Source organism: Tetrao urogallus (assembly GCF_951394365.1).
Source record: "Tetrao urogallus genome assembly, chromosome: 24".
Lineage (NCBI taxonomy): Eukaryota > Metazoa > Chordata > Aves > Galliformes > Phasianidae > Tetrao > Tetrao urogallus.
Genome location: NC_136837.1, coordinates 2,950,650 through 2,976,742, shown reverse-complemented (window position 1 = coordinate 2,976,742; position 26,093 = coordinate 2,950,650). Strand labels below are relative to the sequence as shown.

At 49.1% G+C, this 26,093-nt stretch overlaps 2 protein-coding genes across 2 annotated transcripts; one reads left to right on the top strand and one right to left on the bottom strand.

The window, feature by feature from the left end:
- On the top strand, positions 1 to 1,950 carry LOC306955085 (interleukin-20-like; the record flags this gene model as incomplete). Its single annotated transcript, XM_079546320.1, has 5 exons — positions 1 to 159; positions 254 to 319; positions 1,015 to 1,167; positions 1,696 to 1,770; positions 1,873 to 1,950. 5 exons carry the CDS (start codon positions 1 to 3, stop codon positions 1,948 to 1,950), a joined length of 531 nt encoding a protein of 176 aa, XP_079402446.1.
- A 2,471-nt stretch (positions 1,951 to 4,421) lies between these two features.
- On the bottom strand, positions 4,422 to 21,392 carry PIGR (polymeric immunoglobulin receptor; the record flags this gene model as incomplete). Its single annotated transcript, XM_079546459.1, has 14 exons — positions 4,422 to 4,550; positions 5,067 to 5,125; positions 5,235 to 5,360; positions 5,480 to 5,598; positions 6,119 to 6,248; positions 6,682 to 6,996; positions 7,460 to 7,783; positions 8,108 to 8,437; positions 8,749 to 9,081; positions 9,291 to 9,383; positions 19,941 to 20,186; positions 20,356 to 20,685; positions 20,822 to 21,163; positions 21,356 to 21,392. 14 exons carry the CDS (start codon positions 21,390 to 21,392, stop codon positions 4,422 to 4,424), a joined length of 2,913 nt encoding a protein of 970 aa, XP_079402585.1.
- Between the last annotated feature and the right edge of the window lie 4,701 nt (positions 21,393 to 26,093).

Sequence of the window (26,093 nt, the reverse complement as noted above, 5' to 3'; positions counted from 1 at the left end):
ATGCTGGGCTCCCGTGTGCTGCTCTGCCTCTGTTCCATGACCTGCTGCCTCACCCTGCTGCCGGCAGCTGGGAACACGATCCTCCGCTTTGGCCCCTGTAGGATTTCAGTGAGCATGAGTGAAATCAGGGCTGGCTTCACCGCCATCAAAACCAACATTGTAAGTCCTGCTGTGGGCTCCTGGGGAGCAGCTTGTGTTCCCATAGCCCTGCAGTGCCAACAAGTCCCTCATTGCATCTCTCTCTTCCACACAGCAAGCCCGGGACCCCATCAGGACGCTGAGCATCCTGTCCCATCCACACTCCCTTCACAGGGTCCAGGTGGGTGCCATCAATGTCCTGCTATGCTTCATTCCTCCCTGCTAACCGTGTTCAGGGCTGGGAGCTGCTGGGTGATGCAATGGCATCTGAGTTCCTGTGAAGTGCATGGGAAGAAAGGGCAGGGCAGGGAGGAGGGGTGATGTAAAGGCGTGAAAGGAGCTGGGGGTCCTGCAGTGGTTTCTGCATGGAGAGAGCTTGATGCTTCTCCAGAAATGTGCACAGCACCCGGATGGGTGTCCAAAAACTGGGAGACACAGGGCAGGAGAGAGACAGGAGCAATGGGTGGTGGAGGACAGCATAGGTTGCACTGTTCTGAAGGGATGGGAAGGGCAGGGAAGGGTCTTGCTGGTGTTCCTCACCCTTCTTTCTCTGCAGGGTGGTGGGCTGAGAAATATAAATAAGGCTTTTGCAGCTCTCCTGCTCCAAGGCACTGCATTGGGCCACTGCTTCATGCCTCTAACACCCAGCTACAAAGCCAACTCATGGGTTTGGTCACTCAGTGAGGCACGCTGAGGGTGGGACTGGAAAATCACTCTATATCTGCTGTCAGCGTACCTCAAGCAGAGCTGGAGAAGGTTTATACACCACTGTCAGCTCCTGTGATGGGTGGCAGAGATGTTTTCTTCTAGCGGTGGGAAGAAGGGCTGTGCCCAAGGGTTTGAAGCACATGGGAAAAGAGGAATTTGTCCCTTAAGCCTTCAGATAAATGCTGCATGGTCCACAAGGTCTTCAACTTCTACGTGGACAAAGTCTTCAAGCACTGCCAGACTGAGAATTCCTACATCAACCGAAAGATCAGCAGCATAGCCAACTCCTTCCTCAGCATCAAAAGGAAACTCGAGCACTGTGTGAGTCTCATGTTGCTGAAGTTTAGTTTCAGCTTTGGCATTTGGTATGCAAATAAACCCAAGCGTTTCATAAGTTACAAAATCTTTATTTAGAGGAAAGCTCTTAACAAGAATAGGAAGAAGCACGGTGAGAAGGGTTTGTGCCTTCATTGAGAAACTGATGTATGTGCTCATTCACTGCCATGGCAGTGACCAAAACCAGCACTGGGTCTGCCTGGGTGAACTGCTCTCAATGGAGCCTGATTTCAGGACCTCAGATGGGTTCTAACACAGGGTTTTAACACAGACAGCTGTGTTAAAAGCAATCTCTCATCCTTAAAATGCTCGTGTTCAAGAAACGTGTAGGTGTTGTACTAAGGGACATGGTTTAGTGGGAAAGCATTGGTGATGGATGGATGGTCGATCTGGATCATCTTGGAGATCTATTGCAACTTCGGTGATTCTGTGATTGATTCTATGATTGATTTTGTGATTGATTCCATGAAAATGAAACCCTCCAGCTTAACGAATTCAATTTTGTTTTTCTAGCATGATGAAAACAAGTGCTTGTGTGGACAGGAACCCACTGAGAGATTTAAGCAGATACTTGTGAACTACGAAGGGGTAAGCTGATGATTAAGCCTAGTAATTAATGCAGCTATTCAGCCTCATTTACACGTGGTGGTATCACAGTCTTTGCAACCTGCTCCTTTACATCCCTTTCAGCTGAACGTCACATCTGCAGCAATGAAATCCCTGGGCGAGCTGGACATCCTGCTGGACTGGATGGAGAAATCCCCATAGAGAGGAACCGTGTGCTAACAGAGCTGCTGGGGGGCTGCACGCCTCGGGAATGCACTGTCCCAGAGCCATTTCTTGCTGACTGTTTGATCAAGCACTGAGTGTGCTGTCAGGCACAGGAACAGGCACACGCATCCACAGGGTCTTGCATTTGGATGGCAATGTGGAGTTGGCTTGAATCAACGGAGCGTCCACATCTCCGACTTCTATCAAACGACACTTTCCAAAGGGAGAATTTTAAAGAGTTCTCTTTAGCAGCCAATAAGCTATGATAACTTAATAAAAGCATTGTTTGAATTGTCAACTCTTTGCATGAGGGCTGTGTGTTGATGAGCACCGAGTGCCTGGCTGAGCTGCTCGCATAGAGCTGATGTTACAGAGCTGCATTTGCCACTCTGGGCTCAGCTCTGTCTGAAAGGAGGCGATGGGTGACAAACACTTGCAGAATAGGTCCTTGCAGGTACTGCAAGCCAAGGAAATCTGTGTTTCCTTTCCAGGTGATGTTTTCTGCAGTATCAGTGAAATGAAGTGTTCTATGGAAGATATGTGGTTGCTGAATAGAAGAAATCTCCGGTGTGCATTTACTGACAGTCAGCAGGAGGTTTGTGGAAGGCTGATGCGCTTACTGTAAACAAAGCCAGCCTGAAACTGTGCTGAGTTTGCGCTGAATTCTATCAGAATTCAGAGGAATTGCATTTCGAGTTGGTGAAACTCAGAGCTCGCCGTGGTGCCCTCTCAGAGCCGGCACAGATCCTGCGATCAGATGCACCACTTAACCTATGGCCGTGGCTCTAATGCCTGGCAACTTCTCTTTCTAGGAAAGAAAAGCCCACCCACAAGTGATGTTGGGTTATTCGTAAGAGCAGTCAGGAAGCAGAAGGTGTCTGATTTTGTTTGCTTTTAGATGTGAGTGGATGTGCTGGGGCGGTGGAGGTGAAGCGCAAGGTTTCATCCTGCAGCAGTGGGGCTGCAGGGGGAGGAGGAGCGCCCTGCACTGCACACCCCCCCATGCTGGAAACTCCAAAATGTAAACTGGAGTGATGTGAAACCAGCCCTGTTTGTCCATGGGATCACTTCCATTGTGCATGATGGATAGCCTCCCATCCCTCTTTTGGGCTCTTTTACCCTCAAGTGGCTGCACACGCAGAGATCGCTCACCATCCTTGCTCACATATTTGCTTATGCCAGAAAGGAAGTGCTTCCAGGGCCCTCCTTCACCTCATTTACTTTCCCATGTACAGCATTTTGCAGTGTGACTTCCATTCTCCTTATCCATGTATTCAACCCCTGCAGAGGAAAGGCTGCCCTGAGGCAGGTGGAGGAGGAAACTGCTTCACAAAGGGGCAGAGAAAGGGGTTTTCTCCTGCTGGAGATTTCCAAACCACAGCATTCTCCTGCAGCTGTATTGCTGCTCAGCCCCTGGGGATGTGTTTCCTATTGCACCAGAACTGTTCATTCACTTCCAGCAACCACGGGCAGGCACAGACCCATCCTGTCCTTGCTGCTCCCACTGCTGCCCCGTGCCGTGGAGGGGAGGATGCAGCAATGCTCCTTATTCCTTATGTTTTACCACTTGCTGTCAGAGATGCACATAAACAGGACAGAACCAGGGAACCTGAGCAGGTCAGTGCTATTTCTGTCCATCCCCTCCATCCTCTCTGCCTCTCACCGCCCTGGCTGCTGCCTGGGGATGTGCAGAACTTCGTGTGTTCAGGGCAGATTGCTGCTTCTTTGTCACATCTCCGTCCTCGCTGCTCCTGCAAGGCTTTATCTGTGGGGTGTTTGGCTCTCTTCACCAGGATCTGACCTACAGGCAGCAGCGTGGCCATGCACAAATAAATTGCTTTCCTCTGTTGAATAACCCACTCTCGAGGATAAGACCAGGAGACAACACTGTTTTAATTACAGTCATCATTGCTTCTGCCTGGACAAGCACAAAACCAGCCAGAGAGGCTGACCGCTGGTGCCTATTGCTTAATCAGTTAAACGGGTTGTCATATTAATTAACACCATTCTGTGCTTTCCCCGTGCTCTGCCACAGACTGAGAGCCCGTCTGGTCTGCTGAAAGCTGCTTGTATCTTTATTGGACATGAACAACCCCAGGCACTCCTGGTCTGCAGCTGCTGCCCTATGACCAGGAGAGCAGAGGGGAATCAAAAGCAAAAGGCATTGCCCTAAAGAGATTTCCAGGGGAAAAAAAAAAAAAAAAAAAAAAAAAAAGAGATTATAAAAAAAAGATTTAAAAATGCATTTCTTGTAGTCTTTGGGAGCGTCGAAGAGGGCCCTGGCTATGCTGGAGATGCTGGGGCTCAGCCTTTATGATTCTGGCTGAATCTCTGCTCCAAGCTGAATTTAAAGACAGAAAATCAAGCAATAGCAAATGGGGGCAGCAGCAAGCAGCGCAGCAGGCTGAGCTCTAGCAGTGAGCCCCATAGCAGAGCCTGCCCCCAGTGCATGTCCCCATCCCTCGCCCTCACACCGAACCACCCCACAGAGGGGGGGCCTCAGCTGGGGCTGTGCTGTCCTCCACGGAGCTCTGGGTGACGCTGCTGGGGGTGAGGAGCGAGGCCGAGTAGGCGAGGTCAGCATCCTCCTTGGAGCCCTGCAGGAGGGAGGACGGAGGACATGGTGAGGGGTGATGGTCAGTGGTGGGGAGGGGGAATGTGCGGAAAAGCATCGCTTGTCTTTTGGCTTGGTGCACAAATATTGCATGAGCTTGTGGGTTCTCGAGGCAGGAAATAGCTGCAGAAGCTATTTAGGTAGAAATCTGGGGCTCCTGGCTTTGAGGAGGACCTCTGCAGAGATCTGGTTCAACTCTTGGCACTCGCAACTACAGCTAACCCGTGGTTGAGGGTTGAAAAGAGTTGCTCTGAGCTCGTGCTGTGTGTTGGTACCACACTGGCAGCACAGGCTCACCCAGGGCAGGGCTGGGCTTGGGGTACGTGGGCTGGAAGGGGTTACAGCCCCCCAGTGGCTGATCTGCTGCAGGTGGGAGACTCAGCCATGATGGAGGCAGCTGGCTACAAATAGGGCCCAGGGGCTGGGGCAGCTGTTTTGGTGATGCTGCAGGGCTGCATTGGGGCTGCAGGTCAGTGTGCTCTCTCCCACCTCCCCTTACCCGTTTTGCCTTCTTTGTCTCAGCGGTGCTTTCAATGTTGGCTGTGGTGGTGACAAATTCTGCACAGACAGAAAGGCAGATGTTAGAGGGTGATGTCTCAGCAGCTGCTGGGCTTCTACAAGCCCTTGCTGCTTTCTCCAAAGCTTGGGGTTCTGAGCAGTGCCGTACCATCCCCTCCCAGCTGGGTCTCCTGGCTCTGCTTCATGCAAATGTTGTCATTTGCTCCGTACTCCTTTGCGTTCTCAAAGTCTGACATGCTGATGTTGGTCCTGTAGCTGCCCACCGACACCAGATCTGTGCAGGAGAAGCATTCACAGTGGTACTAGGAGCAACTCCAGCCGACACACTGCAAGCAGGCTGCCTTCATCTTAATACTAGTGACACTTGAGGGCTTACACAGGGCAGGGACTCACCTGATCGCCTGATCTGACGATATTTAAAGACGGCAAAAGCTATAGCAAGGACCAGGAGAGCTGCACCAATGGGGCCCAGGATTAAAGCAAGAGTGGTGGAGCCAGAGCTTTGCTCAGAGCTGGAAGAGAGGAAGGTGGAGCACTGAGTTGTGCAGAGCATTTTCTTACAGAATCATTCTGGACTGTACAAGCTACATAGATTTCCATCCGTCTGAACGTCTATATAAGATGCTAGATCTCAGTGAGTGTGATGTAATCTAACTAATGAACTGATCCGAGCACATCACAGGAGGATAAGTGAAGGTGTTGGATGGAGGTACTGCCCAAGAAGCTGCAGTAGCAGTTGAGTAATAGATGTGTGAAGGAAGGCTCTCTGATCTTGACACAAATGCTTAAAATTGACTTTTCTGTACCTGGAATTTCCAATTGTTTCCTTCTGAGACTGTGTTTACACTTATCTAGCAAGTAATTCCAAGCTTTTAGCTGTGACTTTTTGCTCCTTCTGTTGCTCTGAGCTTATTTCTTTGGAGAAAAACATTTTCTTCATTGCTAAACTACGTGCAGAGTGTGCAAGCAGCCTGTCAACAAGAAGTTAACTTTGCAAAACCAATACGTGAGAGAGGCTGGGGAAGGACTGACCTTTCTGAGGCGGCTGCCCTTTGCACCCCAGCATTGCTGTTGGCTCTGCCCTGCAGAACAGCCTCACCAGGAGCAGCAGTATTGCTGGCTTCCAGATCCAGGAGCTCCGGGCTGATCTTGGCAGCTTCGCCTGTATGGTGGAGGTAAGAAAGGTGGTGAGATTTGAGCACCCTAAAATATTGCCTAAAGCTGATGCTGAGCCCCTTGCTTGCTCATAGGGAACTGGGGACAGCTCTTCCTTTCTCCCTCCCGGTGCTTTCCCATCTGTAATGATGAATGGGAGCTACACACAGCCCTTTGTGTGACTGATGTTGGAGGCTGCATCATTTCAAGCAACGCTATGACTTGTGAGAGCAACTATTAGTGAAGATGGGGTTGAAAATGGTGAGGGAAGAAGTGACTGTGGGACTGGAAGGATTTTGTGAATGGGAACCAAGGCAGCCGGTCTGGGAGAGCCCACGTTTGGGAGTATTTCTGTTTTGAGGTGCTGCAACCTAGTGGACAAGGAGAGGACTCTTCCCAGCCCATGCTCCACCCCCCGAGCTTCGTTCCCTGGGGCTCACCTCCATCCACCTGCAGGGACACTGCCATGGTCTCCCCATAGCGGCCATTGCGTCTCACCCCACACCAATACCACCCCTGGTCCTCCACTGCCACAGAGTCGAGGCTCAGGATGAGCGTTTTGTTGGCAGTGTCACAGCTGACGTCCAGCCCTGGTTGGCTTTGGTCAGAAGCAGTCAGTGGGGTGCAGCCATCTCTGCTCCACTTGCACCAATACTTCTCATAGGAGTAGTATCTGCACGAGTAGGAACACGTCAAGTCCACCCGTGAGCCCACTTCTGCCTGCACTTCCTCCTTTCCTGTTAATCCAGGCACTCCTGTGAGGGCAAACAGAATGTGAAGCTGCAGTTAGTGGGTTAGCAGTGAGATTGGTACCCAACAGGTGTGGGGCTGCTGGAGGTGGTGAACCAGGAGGTGTGACCTTGGGGCAAAGTGTTCCTTTACATTTCTAAAATAATGGTGGGGATCCCACATAGATATCAGGTGAAAGCTGGTTTTTGTAATATTTGGGATGAGACCTTTGTGCAAACACTTCCTCCTATGGCCAAAACCTTACATTTCCATTCTAAAACTAGAGGAGCATGGGGGAACTGTCACAAAGCTTTGCCTAGTGACAAAATTTCAGAATCATTACTCACATCTCTTCCCAAAAAGTGAGATCTGCTCTATTGTGGCAGTTGGACACGATGACCTTTGAGGTTTTTTCCAACCTTAATGATTCTGTGAAGCTTGGTAGGTTGTCTTGTTTTGTATGAAAGGGAACTGCTTACGGGTTCCTACCTTCTATGATCTTCAGCTCCCTGGATGTTTTCCTCTCCCCGTGATCATCTGTCATGCACCAATAGAAGCCCTCATCGCTGCTGCTCAGCTGGTTCAGGATGACGCTGAATGTGCCATTCTCTGGGTTGTCAAACATGGCCACTCGTCCTTCAAATGAGATCGACTGGAGGCCATTGTTAGTTATGATCCATTGACAGCCTGTTTTTCTCCATTTGCACAAATACTTCAGCGTGTAATTCTTGGCCGGGTCGTAGTGGCAATCGATAGTTACTGAGCTTCCATTTACTCCAAAGATGATGTCCTTTTCTTGTGGAGTGTTTACCCCTGGAGATGAAAACAAGATGAGCGGCCTGACCTGCTTACCTTGTGCCATGTGGCAAAGCTCAAGTACAGCCAGGTGGTGCTCAGGTGCAGATGTGAGAGGACCATTCTGGCGCTGCCAGAATTGACCCCGATGGATCTGCCAGGCCTTTCCCTTTCCCAAATCCTCTGATGGTTGTTGTCCTTGTGCATTGGCCTTTTTTTAGTTTTGAGCCCTCTGCTAGATGAAGGGTGGTCTTAAAGTTCTCATTGAGTGAGATTGTTAGTGGTGCTTCTAAAGAAAAGCAGAGACAAAGGGAAACAAAGCATTGGGAACAGCTCACTCACCCTCATAGACGTGCACGTTCAGCTCCTTCGTTTTTCCATACTCTCCATAGGAGCCAACCCCACACAGGTACAGGCCAGCATCTTCCCAGGTCACCTGGGTTATCATGATGCTGAATGCTCCTTCCATGTTATCATTGCTCAGCAGGACTCTCCCTTGGAATTCCGAATCTATTTCCCCATAAGTGTCAACGATGTTGCGGCAGCCGCTCTTCTCCATCTTGCACAAAAACTTCCTTGTGCTGGCATAATCTGCCCCGAAGTCACAGGGCATGTTCACAGAGCCCTGCAGCTTCACATAGTAGAGCTCAGCTTCCTCGGGTACGTCTGGACCTGCGCAATCAGAGAGCAGTCAGTGTGTTCCCTATTGGAAGCTGGGTGATAGGCAGTCCTGCTGGGAGCACCTCTCCCTGTATTTCAGTGGCTGAGAAATCAGTGCTTTCCCAGCAAGGTTTGCTGCATTGAGTTTTATATCTGATTTCTATTTTTGGTCGGAGGAAAATCTGTTCTGTAAGAACATTAGTGGGGAAAAAGACCCTGGAAGCATGGAACACCCTGAGCTCTTGGATGCTCTTCTTGGGCAGACATCCCACGGAGCTCTATCAGAAAGGGGAAGAAAAAGTGAAAGAAAAGGCTGCGATTACCTTCAGAAACGTCCAGTTTGACCTTGTTGGAGAGCCCCTTGCCGTTGAGCCCGATGCCACACTGGTAGGTGCCTTGGTCTGTCAGGGCCAGCTGTGAGACGTTGACCAGCATGATGCCCTGCTCCGGGAAGTCGGTGATGGTGACTCTGTTCTGGTAGCTCCGTGCTGTGTATCCACTGGTGGATATCACAGTCAGGCAGCTCCTGGAGGATTCCTTGCACCAGTACTTCCTATCGTGTCTGTTCACCTTTGAGGGAGGGTAGAAGCACTTGATGGTAACGGAGCCATCGATCAGGCCGTACACCTGCTGCGGTCCGAACACCGGGTTTAAGCCTGCAAGAAGAAAACCCATTGGGTGTGCATGCCATGCACTGTGCAACCATGGCTGTGCAAAGGGCTGCATGTCCTGGCGTGCTCTGAAAAGTCCCATGGCAGTGCTGGGTGTGAATGGGGACCCCAAACCCTTCTGTCTCCCTTAGGAGTGCATCATCTGGTTTAATGCTGCCTGCAAAACCTCTGTGTTCCGGGCGGGTTACACTTACTTGCTTTGGGAGGATATCTGCTTTTTGCAGATTCAGCTGGGAGGAAGGAGAGCAGGAGGATGAATGCCAGCAAAGTCGTCATTCTTGCATTCCCTGGAAAAGGCACGGAAATCAGTGAATAATAGCACTTGCAAAAATGATTAATGGTTAAGTCACCTGATAATGTCTCTGCCTGGATGATAAGAGCATTGTGGCTGTTAGAGAGAAATACAGCATTTAATCAATTGTCAAGCAATTTAATAGGAAATGGGGAGCTGATATCTGTCATTGCCTGTTTTGCTACACGGCGTTGTGACTACCTGTGCATCTAACACCTCAACCACATCAAACAGCAGGAGTTGTTTTTACCATAAGCCAGTTAATGCCAGGCTTGCAGGCTGACTGTGGCTGTCTCTTGGGCAGGCAGCAGTGGCAACGTGCACAGCACAAAGAGAGATATTGGCCAAATTGGGGTTGATCCAGAGTCAGAAGTGACATTTGGTATCACTCGTTACAGCAGAACAGCCCCTTGGAAGACTGAAGTTCACAGATGGCCCAAAAGCTGCTGAGCCCCAGCAGGACTGGAATTCAGGGTGCCCAGAGCTGGGCTGCTCTCGTGACCCTTGCTAGGAGATAATGGCACTTGTGATGGTTTGTTGTCCATGCAGTGAAAGAAGGGTTTGTTCCCTTCTGAGCCCAGGTGCCAAAACCGGTCCTTGGGAAAACCTGCTTGTGTAGAGCAGTTCCTGTCTGAGGCCCGTATTTAATTTCTGATCTTTGCTTCCCTGTTCGCTTCAGGAATGTGATAGAGTTGGGTTTTTTCTCCCCTTGGCTGCTGACAAAGTTGGTGAGGTGCAGAGATTTAAACCCTGTGGAGAAGCAGAGCTGTGTAGCCCTGGCAAGACTCAAAACTGAGGCTTTGGGGAGCACCAAACCAAGCTGCTCATTCCCTGAAATGTGCCCACAGGATGAATATTTATCCTTGTTCTGATATCAGTGATGGCCCAGGGAAAGCCGAAGCTTTTAATTTGCTTTGTGAGTGTGCTGTAGGATTCTCCATGGTGAGCAGATGCATTTCCAAACTGTTGATCTACCCATTAATTATTACAAGCTATAGTGAAGGTGATGGATGCCAAGCAAAGTCTTTATAAACAGTCACAGGAATTTGATTTCTGGGCATCAGGTGATAGGGTTTGTTTTATTAGGGGTAATTCCCTGTAGAAGAAAAATGCCTTTGCTTCCGTGTGAAGATGAAAGGCGCTCTGTTATGCTTTCTTCCTTGTATTGGGACTTTTAATTGCTCAGTGTCCACTTGTCTGTGGCTAATAATTAACCCACTGAGCATGAAAAATGCTTCTTCATACATATCACACAGGCAGCCAGCAGGGCAAACAAACCATGCCATGTGGAAAGCAAACAGTGTGGAACAACACAGACCCACAGGGCTCCTGTGGCTGCTGCTTCCCTGCTGCCCTCCCACATTCACTGCAGGGCGAGACAAGGAAGGTCTTGGGTCAGCTTTTCTCCCTTATTGGCACAGTTTGTGTTAGTCTGATTCCTTCCCGAAGCAATTGGCTGCCAGGCAGTGAGGGGTTATGGAGGTCTATTTAGAAAGGAAGCTACAGCTGTGCCCAGAAAGATGTGCCAGAGTCTGCACATGTAAGAGCAGAAAGGTTTTGCATCTTTGAGGCCACATGGATGTGGTTGTGCCTACCTGAGGATAGCAGTTTGCATGAAGCACTGCACACATCTGTAGCTCTACACTGCCTCTGCTCCTGCTCTGATGCTAACACCTTGCATCACTACACTGAATGAATGGAGGCAGATCCCATCCCATGCCCCAGATGAGGCGCAGCCACATGTTACATAAAGTCTGGGCTGACCCACTGAGCAGGCTGCATGGAAACCTCCTGTGGTGCTCTGAGTGCCCAGAGATGCTACCCAGTGCGTGGATGTGCACAGCTGGGTGCTCTGCATGAAGCAATCACAGTTTGAGATGCTGGGGGAGAATCACTCTGAGCCTGCTGATAACACAGCTCGGGTTCCTTTGTGCTTTCAGAGGACTAGATTTGCTGTCTTCAGTCAGAGGACAGGATTGAATCTCAGATCACAGCTAAGAGAAAGTGCTGCTGAGCTGCATGGGAATGCAAGTAATTGGTTGTGCATGCAATATGCATTAATACTGCTCCCATGGTTGGTTCTGAGAGAGCCCTCGCATCCTTGTGAGGTCTGGCATGAAGCACGAGGCTTGTGAGCTCCCTGTAGCTTCCAGCAGAAGCCAAATTGGGTCACCTCATGCAGGAGGGGTTGCCGTGGATTTCATGGATGCCTCCATCCTTTGCATGGGGCTGTGTGACATGGCTGCTCTCATCTCTGAGCTGTTCTACTGGGCTCAAGTGGCAGCTGGACTCCGCTCCTGCTGCACTGCTCTGTGCGTCTGCGCTGGGTTCCTGGTGCCCTTGGAGCAGGAAAGACTGAGTGTGAGACCATGGTGTCCCTACTGACTGATAGGTGCTGGGAACTGGGCTGCCACCCATGACTGCATCATGCAGGCTGGTGGGAGCCTGCACATGGCTGGGTTGGTTGCCTTGGTTCGTGCAGGAGCAGCACTCGTTGTTTGGGCTGCTGAGCCCAACGCTTTGCATGTGCTGACTTAAAAACCTGATGTGTTAAAACCCTCAGTTTGAGGTTGTATGGGAGGTGATTCTATGAGATGGCCAGGAGAAAAGGAGAGGGAGCTCAGTTATTCCCAGTGGGAAGCGACTCTGAAGCTGCTCTGCAGCACAGGGCAAAGAAGCTGCAGATGGGAATAGCTAAGCTGGCAGTTTGGACATTTCAGGCCAAATTCTGGTGCTTACCTTAAAGCATTTTGATGGCTAAAGGGAGGAAAAAGGACAAGGGATGTCCTTCCTAGTTCTTGCCCATTTGCAGCATGGGATCAGCAAAGGAGCAGCCGCTGTTGGAAAGTTTCTCCTGTGGTCAAGAGGCTGTGCCCCCTCCTGTCACCAATCCCCGATTCTGCAGAAGAGGTTGTCTGGATCGGCACCAGCTGTGGGCTGGGTTTATTCTCATTTCTTCCTTTTTTTTTTTTTTTTTTTAAATAAACTCAAATCTTGTTTTTCTGAAGTAGAATCAACTTTAATCTTGCAACACCAGAACTGTTGGCTCCTTCCTCTTCCCTGCCTCCACATCACGTATTTCAAAGCTGAGCGGCACAGAACTGTGCAGCAGCAGAGCTGCCAAGTGGGCTCTGCATGCTGCTGCGTGAGCCCTCCTCCCCTAACATGGGTCGACCTGGACTTTGGAGAGGAATGTCCTCAGATTCATGCTGATACAAAGGAGATCAGGGCTTGAAACAATTTATGCAAGCGCAAGCAAGGAGCTGCTCTGAGTAGGTATGAAAAAAGCAGAATTCGGTTCCCAAATTCTGCTGACTCAACTGCAAGTTTCACACCTGAGAAACCACTGTACTCAGATGGTGCAGCTTGCAAGGGATCAATAGCATGTAATCTATTAGCCATTAACTATTGCTCTTAACAATGACCAGTGTCAAGGACATGCATTGGGATCAATGGAATACAAAGAGCTGGTTCCTACGGCAGTTCTGCTTTGCATAGCAGTTGCTGTTATTCCCATAATTAAGAAACAACATACAGAGTGGAGTAATGTATATATTTTTTTCCTCCCTCAAATCCTTTTAAAATCAGACCCACTTATACTGGGGGTGAGCTGCGTGGATGCAAGCTGCTGTGGGTGTGATGCTGAGCAGAACAGTTGGGGTTGCATTGAGGAGGAATGCTGACATGGATGCTGGGGGCAATTCTTGGTGCCTGGAAGCAAAGCAAGACACAGCTGTCCTGCTGCCCAGCACCAAAACTCTCTACATCTTCATGGGACCCATCACAATGACTGCGTTGATGGCCGCTTTGTGAGTGTTGCTAATGGGGAAAAGCCACCCGTCCCCTTGGATAGAGCATTTCATTGCACTTGGTGGAGGTGAGTGAGCAATGGACTTGTTAAAAGATCAGCCCGACCCGAATGCATACCAAAAGTAAATCCTTCGTGTTCCAAACTGATGCCTGCTTTACAATATGGAGAGGTTAAACGGGGCGTGCTGATTTTGTGATACAGTGAGCAGAGGCAGCTAGGCAGATCCTGCTGGAGATTATCAACAAAATCAACAGCCTTCAGGAATTCCTGCAGTACTTATTGCATCCCTAGCTAAGAATCCCTTTTGCTCCAGGTAGAACTTTGAGATGAGCACTATATTTTGGATGGCAAATGAAAAAGAATGCCCAGATGATCCCCATGGTAATGATTGAAGTTTCTCCCGAGGTGGTGCCGATGATGACCTGATTGGATGCTCCTTTAAGCTGTTAGATGTGCCCCCATACTAACCTGTTGCTTTCCAGATGGGATTTGAATGGTTCACTTATTTCTTGTCTCTGTTTCTAGTCTCTTAGGCTGGAAAGTGAAACCGAGACTACAAACTGCTCTTCTAGTTTAAAACTGAATATTCCTGGAGCTTATAATCCAAAAGCACTGCAGTGGTGCTGTGCTGTGAGAGCTTGATGAGTGGAGAGCACCTGTGCACCTGTCTGTGGCCACAGTGTGGCTGCTATTGGCAAGCATTATTTCTCTATGCAAAGGCATTAAAAGTCCAAAAGGACTTTGCATGGTAAGCATTTAAGTGTGCAGAAACCCAGCCTTTGCTGTGGCGCATTCCCAAATCCGTATCCTTATGACTGCCTCCGTGCTGCCATTCAAAAGGCTGTAATGACCACAGTAGTATTTACTAACAATTATTTCCTATCAGTGCAGATACTGTAACGATAATTAAACTTATTTTCAGAAATGGAAAATTAAAAGTCTACCACGGAGAAGGAAGATAATATTATGAGCTTGATTCTGCACTTCTGATGTTCTTTTAAAGTAAGACAGCATCTCTTCGCCAGCAAGACCTGCACGCCCATGCATGGCTGTGCAAAGCTGCTAATTTGAGGTGAATGCGTGAGAAGACAACGAAGAAACATTACTTACACGTCAGGTTACTTCTGCAGACCTTTTTGTACTTCTTGCTTTCTCTTTGCTTCACCGCTCCTGGCTTCGTGGTTGACCCCAGGACCTCCTTGTGTGAGTGTCTGTCCTGTTTCCTTCCAGGACACCAGGCTCGGGCAGTGCCAGCCAGTTTTAAATACTCATACTTCTAGCCCTGCATTTCCACCTGTTGTGCCTTAAGGGAACAGCATCCAAGCCCAAGTGAGCCCTGAGCCACGTGGGAGCAAGGCAGCCAATGTTCCTCCTGGCTCTGTTGGCACTTGGCTCTGGGTGCAGCCTCCCGATTGCACCCTGCTGTTATGCAACCAAGGGTGGGCTCTGGCTCAGGGTGCTGCTCTGGCACCTCTGCTGGCTTTGGGAAGGGATTCAGCTTGATGCCAACTCATGGGTCTGCTTTGTGTGGAGCGTGCTGGGGTCCTGTCCCTGTCCCTCTTTCTTTGGCACTGCACCCAATGGAGAACTCCCCTGTGCAGGGCTCACCTGGTTTCCCAAGTTGTGACATCCTCAACCAACAGAGGAAGTGTTTGATAGGGCAAATCTGGGCAAAAACATCCTTGTCACTGGTTTTCCATCTTTTGGAAACCAGTATCCTAAAGCAGACCCAGGCATGTTGGCTTTCCAGGTAGGACAAGTTGGCCTTGCTATGGAAGTCTGCCACATCCCCACCCTCTGTCTCTACCTCCTCCTGGGGAGAGTAGGCCTCCTGGCCTTGTCTGTGCAGGGCAAGAGCTCTGCATGTTCTTTAAGAGGAAATATGTATGGGTGCTTTGCTGTTGTGTTCAGCCTTGCTGCTCTGCTCCCCTGCTGTGGAACATTGAGGGTCCCAAGCAGGAGTTCATTCTGAAGAGTGGGGTTGTTGGAAATGGAACTGTATGAAAGCCTAAAATCAGAGACAACTGAATTGTTTGTGTGGGATGAGTCGTTAACTTGCTTTCCTTTATTCTAATTAAGGCAATGATTTTGTTTTATTCAGGGCCACGGGAAGACTTTCTCACCCTCTCATAGGACAAGCTGAGGAGCTGGAGCAGGACAGCGGCTCTGGGGTTTGCGCTTGGCCACGATAAACACAGGTGTGTTTGCTTTTTGTACACCTACTGCTCTCAGGAGAGCCTTTCCTTTTTGGATGCCTGCATGTTTCCTTCCCACCTCCTGTCTGGCTGCTCACGTGCATAGAGATGTGCTTGGAAGGAGCTGGAAATGGTGGCACCGCAGTAGGCAGAGGAACCCTGGATGAAGGCAGCTGGTGAGGGCCTGCAGCCACTTGGGCACCTTGGACAAGAGGCAGTTCCTGACAGACTAACAGCTTCTTTATCCAAACCTCCATCTTTGCCCTTGAAGTTTCTGGTAAAACTGATCCTTTGTCTCTGAACAAGATGGAATTATGCAAATATATTTGCTTTAACAGACAAGGAAGCGTCGTCTTGCCAAGTCACAGGTGCCAAAGCACTTTGGCATCTCCAGAACACAAATAACCCTTGCTTTGCTTTTTTCTTCCTCCAGGCTGAAGTATGGCACACAGTCTGGGCTGAAATCTTTGGTGTTGAACTGAAGTCTGACACGGTTTGTGCTTTGCAAAACAAATCCCTAAGGCTGAGGATTTCCAAGAGTCAGACCTGCAGCCCTGAGGATTCTTCCATTCCATACCCAGCTCCCCATTGGGGTGCTCTGCTCTACAGGAGACAGTCAGGGTGGCATACAGGAACAGCATGGCTAGTTGCTTCATTTTGTTCTCTACACGCCACACAACAAGGCATTTGGCTGTGGAATGGGGAGCAAGGAAGTGCTGCATGCTTTGAGGTTATAGCTGCATTTTGCCTTTCAGTAAAGGAGCTTCTGAGCTTATGTACATCGTGCTCTGAGAGGAGGGGTTCTGCCTGGGTTCCCTCAAGTCTTCATCATTCATGTTGGAAAGAATATTTTTCACTGAAGGATTCCTGTGAAAAAAGAAAAAAAAAAAATAAGCTGTTACATGGTAGCACCTTTACAACAGTTTTAGAAGTGATTTTATCAGTGTTTGGTTTTATGCTCAGCTCTTTGATAGCTACACTACATTATCCCAATGCTTTTGGAGATGTCTGTAGATTTGCTTTCTGCTTCTGATCAAAGTCGGTGGATGTTTCAGTTGGGAAGAAAGATGTAAGCATCCACCCACTGGTGTGTTCCAGAGGGCAAAAGCTGTCACAACCAATTTCCCTTTGCAGCAGTCTGCCTCTGGAACATTAACAGCTGCTTATAGCATCAGGGAGCTCGGGTCCAAGTGCATTGTGACAGGAACAGGAAACGCCATCACCAGTGTTCTTGAACCACTGCAACAGTGATTTGGATATTTTTTGTGATGGGGAGGTATATTTCACCAATATGAATCTCCACAGCTTGGGTATACTTGGAAATGTTTCTATGGGTGTTTTCTACAGCAATAGGTTACCAGTCCCCCATGACAGCCCCATCGGTTTCATGTTACCCAACAACGGACACTTACATACAACCTGGTCTGCCCGAACCTTCCGAGGAGAGCACGTATCATCCTGCACATGTAGGGCAGAAAAAAATGATATGATTGCAACAATGATCAAGGATTGCTTCTGTATAATACTGCAAGAGGTTGCAAGCAATCAGATTTTGTTGGAACGAGCAAGCAGGAAGAGCGATAACGCGTTCGTAATGCGTCAGCAAGAATTGTAATCAACAGTAACATAAATTTATAGGCCTTGTATAGGATTTAATCAAATTATTTTGAAGATTATAGCTCAATGGCTCTTGGTAAGGGATAAAGGCAGCAGTTCCGGGAATGCAAATTCAACGTTTGTCTTGCAGAGATGTTTTAAATGCTAAGCAACAGGCCACCTTAAAATTAGTTTTGTGACTCTCCTACTAAGGCAGCTGGCATTTGCAGCACTGGTTGCAAGAAAACACCCACCGATGTCTGCCTGACTCTGCCTTGCATCCAATGGTGTTGTCTGGGCTGCTGAGGTCCTCCATCCCCTGTCCTTCAGTGGGACTCAGCCCAGTCCGCACCAGCACAGCTTCTGTCTGTCCCAGGGTGCTTCCTTCTTCTGAACAAAATGCATATATGTGGGGGAGGGAAAAGTTCTTCCAACGCCTACTTACACCTATGAGCATGGCACTGGATTAGCCTCTTATATCCCAGCCTCATTCTTGTGAACAATACATTTGGATCAAGTACTCACCACTCTTCTCACTGAGTAATGGCCTTAAACTTTTACCTAGAGACAACACAGCATGAGATTGCCTGCTGTTGGCAAGAGTTTCTCCAGCACCTTGGTCTGTTGTGCACCCATTGAGTCAGGTTTGTCCCTGTGGAGCACAGCTGTGTCCTTGCCCTTTATGCTAAGGTTTCCAAGCACTGTGGAGCTGTAAATCTGTTTGTTCAATGTGCTGCTCCCCAAGAATGCAAGCAAAGCCCTTCCAGAAGAAACAACTGTAACCCAAAAGGTGTTCTATGGCCAACTTACCCATCTCCTTACGAAGCTTTATTTTGGTAAGGACAAGAACAGTGGTAATGATGAAAATCAGCAAAACCAGAGCTGGTATCACAACGGAGAGCAGAGAGAATTCGCCCGATGAGCTGGAAAGAGGAACCATCGAAACTAAACAGGATTTTGAGTCAATTACTGGGCAGCTGAATGCAGGCTGCGGATTTTATAGCAAATAGCCTGATTGACTCAAAGGAGAACAGTCAACAAAGTCAAGCAGACTTGAATTCATTTGATCTGGAGTTAGGCTTATGAGGAAGTAATTTCTACAGCTACCTCTGCTCTACCATGCTGGGTTTATGCTTCATGTTGACTTATCCCCTCCAAAAACAAAAAGAGCTATTTTCGTCATGCAAACTCCCAAGCAAGGTTCAGACTCTCTCTGTGACCTCTTGTAGGCTCTCATGCTGTTGCAGGGCATCTATGTGCTGTCTCCTTGAAGAATGCCATGAGTGCTAATAGAGTTTGACACGCAGACAGTGAAGAATCCAACCCTTTATACAGGGTTGTGAATTGAGGTTAGCAACGTGCTCTTTTTGACTCGAAGGAGGCTGCAGGTGGTGAGAGTGGGGTTGGAGCCATGGTGCTTTTTATGCAAGCTCTAAAGTGAGCAGGGTTGCTGCTCAAGATGTCGGGATGGATTTGTGGACTTTGTGGTTTTCTTCAGTTACAATTGATACCGCAGTATCTGATGCTCCTGTGCCAGCTATGCAAATCACCTGGTGCTGGATGGTGCCATAGGTGAGGGGAAGGGTCCAAAAGTTCGCAGCCGTCCTGTTTAGCAGGAAGCACAGGAGCTAAAATCACCAGGTGAGTGGCAATTTTGCAGAGAAGTGCCATGGAGTAATTACTGGCCAAAATAGCTCATTGCCTTGTGTTTAACCTCGTCCAAAGATAGGTCCTTATGCAATGCACCCAAACACTGCAATGCACTACAGGCTGCCTGTAATGACTGGGATAAGGTGTGCAGTGAAGTATGAGGCAGCTACTGATTCACCAGCATTATTGCTCAAGCCTGCTGTTGCTTAATGTCCTGTCTCCATTCTAACCAAAGGAAAGGAACACATCTATTGACTCTGGCATCTGATCTACACCAAAAATTCAAGACAAGTTCAAAGACCCACACCACAGATGGACATGAGATATGCTTGCCTACTGCTTTTCTAATTACTCTCTTCTATCAGAGTTCATAATCTGCAGCATGTGCGTCGCCTGAGTAGAGCCCAGGGAAACTGGGCAGGTTGGAGCAAAGCCCCAAGGTTGTGGCTATGGGAAAGGTGGCCGTGAACTTACCTCTGGCTGTAGGTGTCACTGCGGGAGGTCACAAAGGTGCTGGGGGGGAGAACTGGTGGATGGGGGCTGGTGCCCTCAGTTCTGGGGCCCGTGAGGTATGCCAACATTGTGGTGAGTCTCAGCCCAGTGGTGTCTGTTGGACCCATGGTGTCTGTTGGTCCTGTGGTGTCTGTTGGCCATGTGGTGCTACTCTGTGTCACTACATGGTTGGAAGGTGACCTGAATGGCAAAGTGGGGTTCATAGAATTGTGCCTTGCTGGGTTTGGTGAAGTGAAGATTTCTGCAAAGAAAATGGTTTGGATGCTTAAATATTCTTTTTTTGTTTTTTTTGTAGAACATTCCAGAATTTCCAAAGATTTGCACATCTCATTTTGAGTCTGCTGATGGAAAAAAAACCAAAAATATGCAACATCATATGACCATTTCAATTATAGAAAGCAATTTGGGAATACTAATGAAAATCCGTCCAATACTTGGCCAACATTCCTATTCAACCTCACTATTTCTGTCCCTGATAGCTGAAGAGTGAATTGCATCTGTGTTTTTGCATGCTGAGGTTCCTAAAACTGCAAGATAACCTTCAGTTACATCTCCACGCTGCACGTGTTGCACTCAGGATGTCACGTGCTGGCGTTTTGCATCGTGAATTATCAATGATATTTTCAAACAAACCAGATTTCTGCAGAAAGCTCAAATGTTTCTATAATGCCACTACGTTTATGCACGGAACAAAGGAAAACATGTGAAGGGGGTGTCCATGAAGGGATAAGGGGAAAAGTGATTAACAAAAGGAGAAGGATTGTGTTTCCAGCCAGCCATCGCCTACCTTTCTCAATGAGCAGTTTCATGGGGGTCGTGTGCTCCCTATGCCCGCTCCTGGCCCCACACCAGTACCACCCTGCATCCTCCTCTTGCAGGCGGCTCATCATCACGGTGTAGGTCCCACTGTCCTGCATGCTGCTGCTGATCCACATGCGCCCTTTGTAGGACTCCTGCACAAACCCATCGGTGTCCACCAGCAGGGAGCAGCTGGCCTTCTGCCACCTGCACAGGTACTTGCTGGTGTAGCTGCCTGCAGGGTCGTGGTGGCACCTGAGGGACAGTGAGCCCCCCACGCTGCCATGCAGAAACTTCACCCTCCGGGGCTGGGCAGGGACTGAAGGAAGGAGAAGTTCATGATGATGTTTGATATGGCTGCAATGAGCCCATGGGACACAGCAGCCCCCGGAGTCCCCTCCTACCTGTGGTCACCTGCAGGGCTACCATCTGCCAGCTGTCCCAGTCAGCTGGGCTGCCCATCCCACACTTGTACAGCCCCACGTCTTCTGGCCTTAAATCATTTATCAGCACTTTGAATGCTCCAGAGCTCTCCTGGGGAGTAATATAGATCCGTCCCTCGTAGCTCTTTCCCACGTAGCCGTCAGTGTCAGCAATGAGGATGCAGCTGCTTTTCCCCACTCTGCACCAGAGCCTCCTGGTGCCACCCTGGCTGTCCCCAGGTGGGCAGGGGATGGTGACAGAGCCATGGAGCTCCCCAAGGAACAGCTCAATTGGCCTCTGCGTGCCCACATCTGCAGGGACAGATGTGCGGGTGTCACCTCCTTTTGCATGGGTACTTTAGCCACATCGGTGGGTTTTATGCCCACGACTGCCTAAAGCAAAGGGTGGCAAAGGGGGCCTGACCCTCTCCCTGTCCCATCACCGTACCTGCTGACACAGTCAGGTTCAGGCTGGCATGGAGGTCACTGTTGGTGGGGCCAATGCCGCAGCGGTAGGTCCCTGTGTCACTTGTCTTCAGCTGTGTCATCGTCACCATGAAGGTGCCATTCTGAGGGTCGTCCTCCAGGGCCACTCGGCCCACGTGGTCTTCTGAGATGAAGTTGGTGGTGGAGATGATGGTGTAGCAAATCCCATCACTCTTCCTTTTACACCAGAACTTTCTGTCATGCTTGTTGGCAGGCGTGATGGAGTAGAAGCACTGGTGGGTGATGGACCCTCCAACTGCACCTGACAAAAACCTGGGCCCATACAAGGTGCTTGAGGCTGGCTCTTTGGGGAAGGAGGGAAGAAGTGCATTAGGTACAGACGTGAACATCCATGTGGATGGGGAGCCTTACCGTCCCAAGCAGGGTGCCAGAGGCAAAGGCTCCACCAGCCCTGGCCATCCTGCTCTGTAGTGATGGCGAGCAGTAAACCTCCAGCAGGAACATTTTGTGCCTGCAGAGTTTCCTGGTGACTCACCTTGCAGCAGAGCCACAAAGAGGAGGAGAACTTCCATCTCTGCCCTTCTCGAATGTTCACTCAGCAAACTTCCAAATCTCATTTTGGGTACAGTTTTTGCTGGTGTCCCTGTGAGCAACCAGAAAGGAGATTGTGGTTTGGATCTGCAGAGCTGAACAGCTCCAAAAAGGCATGCACAGGGAGTTTGAGGATGGCAACGATGATTACCAAGCCCAGATGCAGCCATGACCCATGGCACCTCACTGGGTCTTGCCCAGACCTCCGCAGCCCAACCTGGGGCCATCAAACATGCTTATCTTCTTTTTTTTTTCTAGTGCAGAATCCCACCAGCACGCTGTATGCTCCTCCTGGTAAGGTGCAATTATCTTTCTAACCTTTTAATTTTACTTAGCTGTAACTAAACTTCTTGCAGGAAACCTTTGGGCAGACTGCTGTTATCCATTTCCATATTTAGAAGTGATGTTTGAGTGTTTAGGAGGGGAATTACTTCCTTGTGCAAGTTAAAAATTGACTTTTGATTCCCGGAATTTCATCCTATGGAGTCCCCTACTAAAATTCTTTGAGATTTACTTGACCCCCACCACGATTCAAATCTGAAGTTGGCACAAACCAATTGATTTGCTTCATCCTTGCTAACTCACTGAGCTAACCTCAAAGCGTTTTGGAGACAGGAATAAGGAAATGGCCACAATGCAGTGCTGTTGTGAGCCTTATTTCCAGCCGTGGTGCTGAGCCCTGGCAGCAGCACGTGGGGTGGGTGCCCCTGGATGTGGGTTTGGTCCATGCAGCATCTCACTCCCTGAGCCTTGCACGCCTTGCTCACCTTGCACAACTTGCATTCTTTGCTCACCTTGCATGCCTTGCTCACCTTGCATACTTTGCACACCTCGCATTGGGATTATGTGCATCTCTCCTGTAGCTCCCCAGCTGCTCTGCCTCCTGCTGTGGGGCTTACAGACCCAGCTCAGAACCAGCTCTCTGCTCCAGTTGCCTCTCTGCTGATGGGAAGTGTGGTTGGGACAGCAGAAATGTGCTCTTCCCTTTTCAGTGCAGACAGAAGTGCCGTGGTGGTGCAGCTGGCCCTGCATCCTCTTTGGGCAGTTCCCCTTGTTTTTATTCTCCCCCAGTGTATGAGGCAGTGGGTGCAGCTCTGGCACCCAAAAATTAATGAAGAAGTCACAAATTTTGCCAAAGCTCCATCATTTAGCTGGCCCTGCTGCTGGCAACTCAGATTAGCATTCTAACAAGGCTTTCTTCCTATATGATGCATTCTGTGCTGGCATTAACTTGCTAAGTTCTTCCTGGCATTAGGCCATTAGCCTGGATGCGAAGTGCCTGCAGGCTGGTGTAGCTCTGTGCCTCCTTAGGGGTGGGTGCCACTCTTGCACAATCACCCAGCTGCGATATTTTGGGATCCCATACAACAGCTTCACAGCCCCACTCGTTCACTCCTCCATTTCCTACGCTGAAGCAACAAGCAGAGTGTCAGCACTGGGCTGGGAAATGCCTGGGTTGTGCCTTCCAGGACCTCCACGAAGATGCTAATTAATAAGGAGATCTCACTTCTTCCAAGTCCAATTACCTCGAGCAATTCCAAGTGAGCACCAGCCACATGCATTCTACTTGCAGCACCAAACATGCATTTTCTGGGTTATTTATGGCACGCTGAGCTGCACATGACTGGCAGCCATGAGGACTGGAGCTCTGGGTGCATCCGTGCTGCAAACGACTGATGGATCAGATGGAATCTAAAGCAAAGCACGTCCAGCAGGTCTGTCCTATCTGTGCAACTGTTCTGCAGCGTTGTTGGGTTGCTGAGCTGCGTTCATTTACTAGGCACTGCCCACCACCAAATAGCAGAAATAGCAGAAAGCAACAAGAGAGCCAATATTACAAATCCCATTTCTTTTTTTTTCTTCCTGTCTTCAGTTTTCTGCAGTGAAAATGCCTGCGTGCCCAATTTTATTGCATCCGTCTGATTAAACAGCCCTTCCTCCACCGCCAAGAATACTGCTAGTTAGCTGCTGCTCCACAACAACTGCTTAGCATTTCTCCATGTAATGAGAACTTGCCTCATCTACCTCACTTTTCTGTGCGCTCTTTGCAAAAATGCAACAATCCATTTGATAGCTTTAAGGAGAAGAAAGAAAGAATTATGCTAGCTCTAGAAGCAAAGGCAGATTCAAGCAGGAATGGGTTGTACCACTCGTCCTGCACTAGAGATGACAACTTGACGTTGCAGACCTATTGCATATTGACATCCATCCTTTGCAAAAGTGAAATCCGTCAGAGCAGTGCAGGCTGCTGCTGTGTGATAGCACTGCACCCTCTTCAATAATGACTTCAGGGCAAAGTGAGGATCACCCACCTTAGGTTAGGATGCTTCTGCTTCTGGTCTGCTGCTCTGCTGGTCTCTGCTCAGCTCTTGATGTTTAATTCTTTGTTTTTTAATGTAATGATGTTTAGAGTTAAATAATGATTTTGCTGTATTGAGGTTCAGCAGTGCATTGCTGAGCAAGTTGGAGACAGCCAGAATAATGACAGAAATAGGAGAAATGACAGTGACAGTACTGAATATGGAACCTGCAGAGTGCTCCTTTTTAGCCACTTCATGATGGAAAGGAAACCAATGAAGAAGCCAGGAGCAGAAACTGCACAGTTCTGAGGAATTCCCCAGTGCTTCAGACAACATGCAAAGTTGTAACACAAAGGAATGGTTTTTAATTACTAGCATTGAAATGCTCTTTGCTGGGAAGGGCCTTTAGGCAGAACTTCACATCAAGAATGAACGTTGTGTGTGTTTCTCCCCACTTCTGCAGTCTGAACCACCCTGATGCTCATCCTCTGGCACCACATTCTCAAGGATTCCAGAACAAAAGTCTGTTTTCTGCCTCAACAGTTGTTACAGTTTCTCACTGCAGCAAGCCAGCGAGAAAACTGGCTGTCCAGGTAGTTATAATCATGTTAATGGAGGGAAATTATATTGGATCATTGCACCATAGCCTGATTAAACCAAATTGCCAATCAGCTAAAGAGACCAAAGTTGAGAAATGAAGTCAAAGCAGCATGTCACTAAGGCACGTGGATTTTACTTGAGAATATCATTATAATCTCTCAGTAACTTGTCATTTTGTAGTGATTAGTTTCTTTCTTACTTTAATTGTGCTGCATTTTAACTGCTGTGCATTTAAAGTTTGTTGGTTGGTGGATTGCACTGCTTCCAGAAAGGCAGAAGTGCGCATAGCAACAGTTGTGATGTTGTGGCAGACTTTGCTCTGTTTTTCCTACAAATAAAGATGATGGATTGAAGCACAGTCAATGCACAGCAGTGCTGGAAACGCCCCAGGTTGGTTCTGCCCTCCCCATACCCACAGGCTTTGCAGGACATTACACTCCATGTGAGAGCAGCAGGTGGTTTGGTGCTCATGGCAAAGCCAATAGATGTGACTTGCTGGAAAGCTTTGCTCTGCCCTGCCCAATGTGCCAGGGTGCAAAGGTTGGACTCCCAAGCTTCTGGGGCACAGGTATGCTTTGAAGCCTTGGATCATGCTTTCTGAAGCACTTGGATTCTCCCTGGACGAAGGTGGATCTCTATCCAGCGGTTTTGCTTTCTTTATCATCGTTTGATGACTTAAACTGCAGTCATTTTGTTGCTTTGTACCAAACCTGTGCAATAACCAGCTCCCAACACCGATTCAGCTTCAGTGATATCAGTCTCCCTAAGGGCATTTATTTGTTTTTTACCATGTTGATAGCAAAACAACTGGATTGCAATAAAATTTGGCACATAAAACCGAGGGTGAGAAACACCTCCATGCTGCAGGGGAGAACCAGAACTCCTTGTCCTTGTCCTTGTCCTTGCCCTGCGGGAAGCCACAACTGGGGCTCAGATGGGTCTGGATGACACCTGGATGGCAGCTGGGATCTCTCCATGCCCCACACAAATGATGGAGCAGCAGTGACCCTGCAAGACCCCATGGCTTGTCACTGGGGTAAGAGTTGATGCCCATGGGGAGCAGAGATCTCAGCTCAGGAGGTGCAGTGAAGGGTCTGAGCTCCACTGGTGCCTCAGTCCGGGAAGCATTCTGTGTGCTCAAAGGTTTCTGTCCTAATTGCTTTATTGCTGCTGATAAGACACAGCCTCTCTACTTCCACACCGATGTTAATAATTCATTTTAACTGTGGCACTGGGTTAAGTCCCCCATATCTTCCTTTCTCTTGCCTTTCCCTGGCTGTTTCCTAACCGTTCCCTCGCTATCTGCGTGACCTCAGTGTGGGAACAGCTGACGTCCCTTGCATTGCTATGGGAGCCGTGCTCCTGCCCTTCGGAGCGGCTCTGGGATGGATGCAGGCGGAGGGGATCGGGTTTGAGCATCGTCACCTCGTGTCGCGCACCGCCACCGCGTGTCGCTGCCGCGGATCTGTCACGGCAGCAGAACGCTGCTGCTGAGCCCTGGTGGGGAGACGTGCAGTTTGCAGGTCACAGCTGGGACAAGAACACTTCTGGAGAGTAGTTTTCTATCTTTTTTTTTTTTTTCTTTTCTGGTTATTGGGATGCAGATTCCTGATTTTTCCAGGTACAGAGTGGGGCACGGCGCTGCTTCTGCATTTGCTTCCCCGTAGGAAGGGGCTGCGCTCACTGCTCAGCATCCAGCTGGTGGGAAAGGGAAGGGCACCGCGAGGGAAGGAAGCGAGTGAGGGGAGCCCAGCCGCGCGGGGGGGGGGTTAAGGCTGCTCT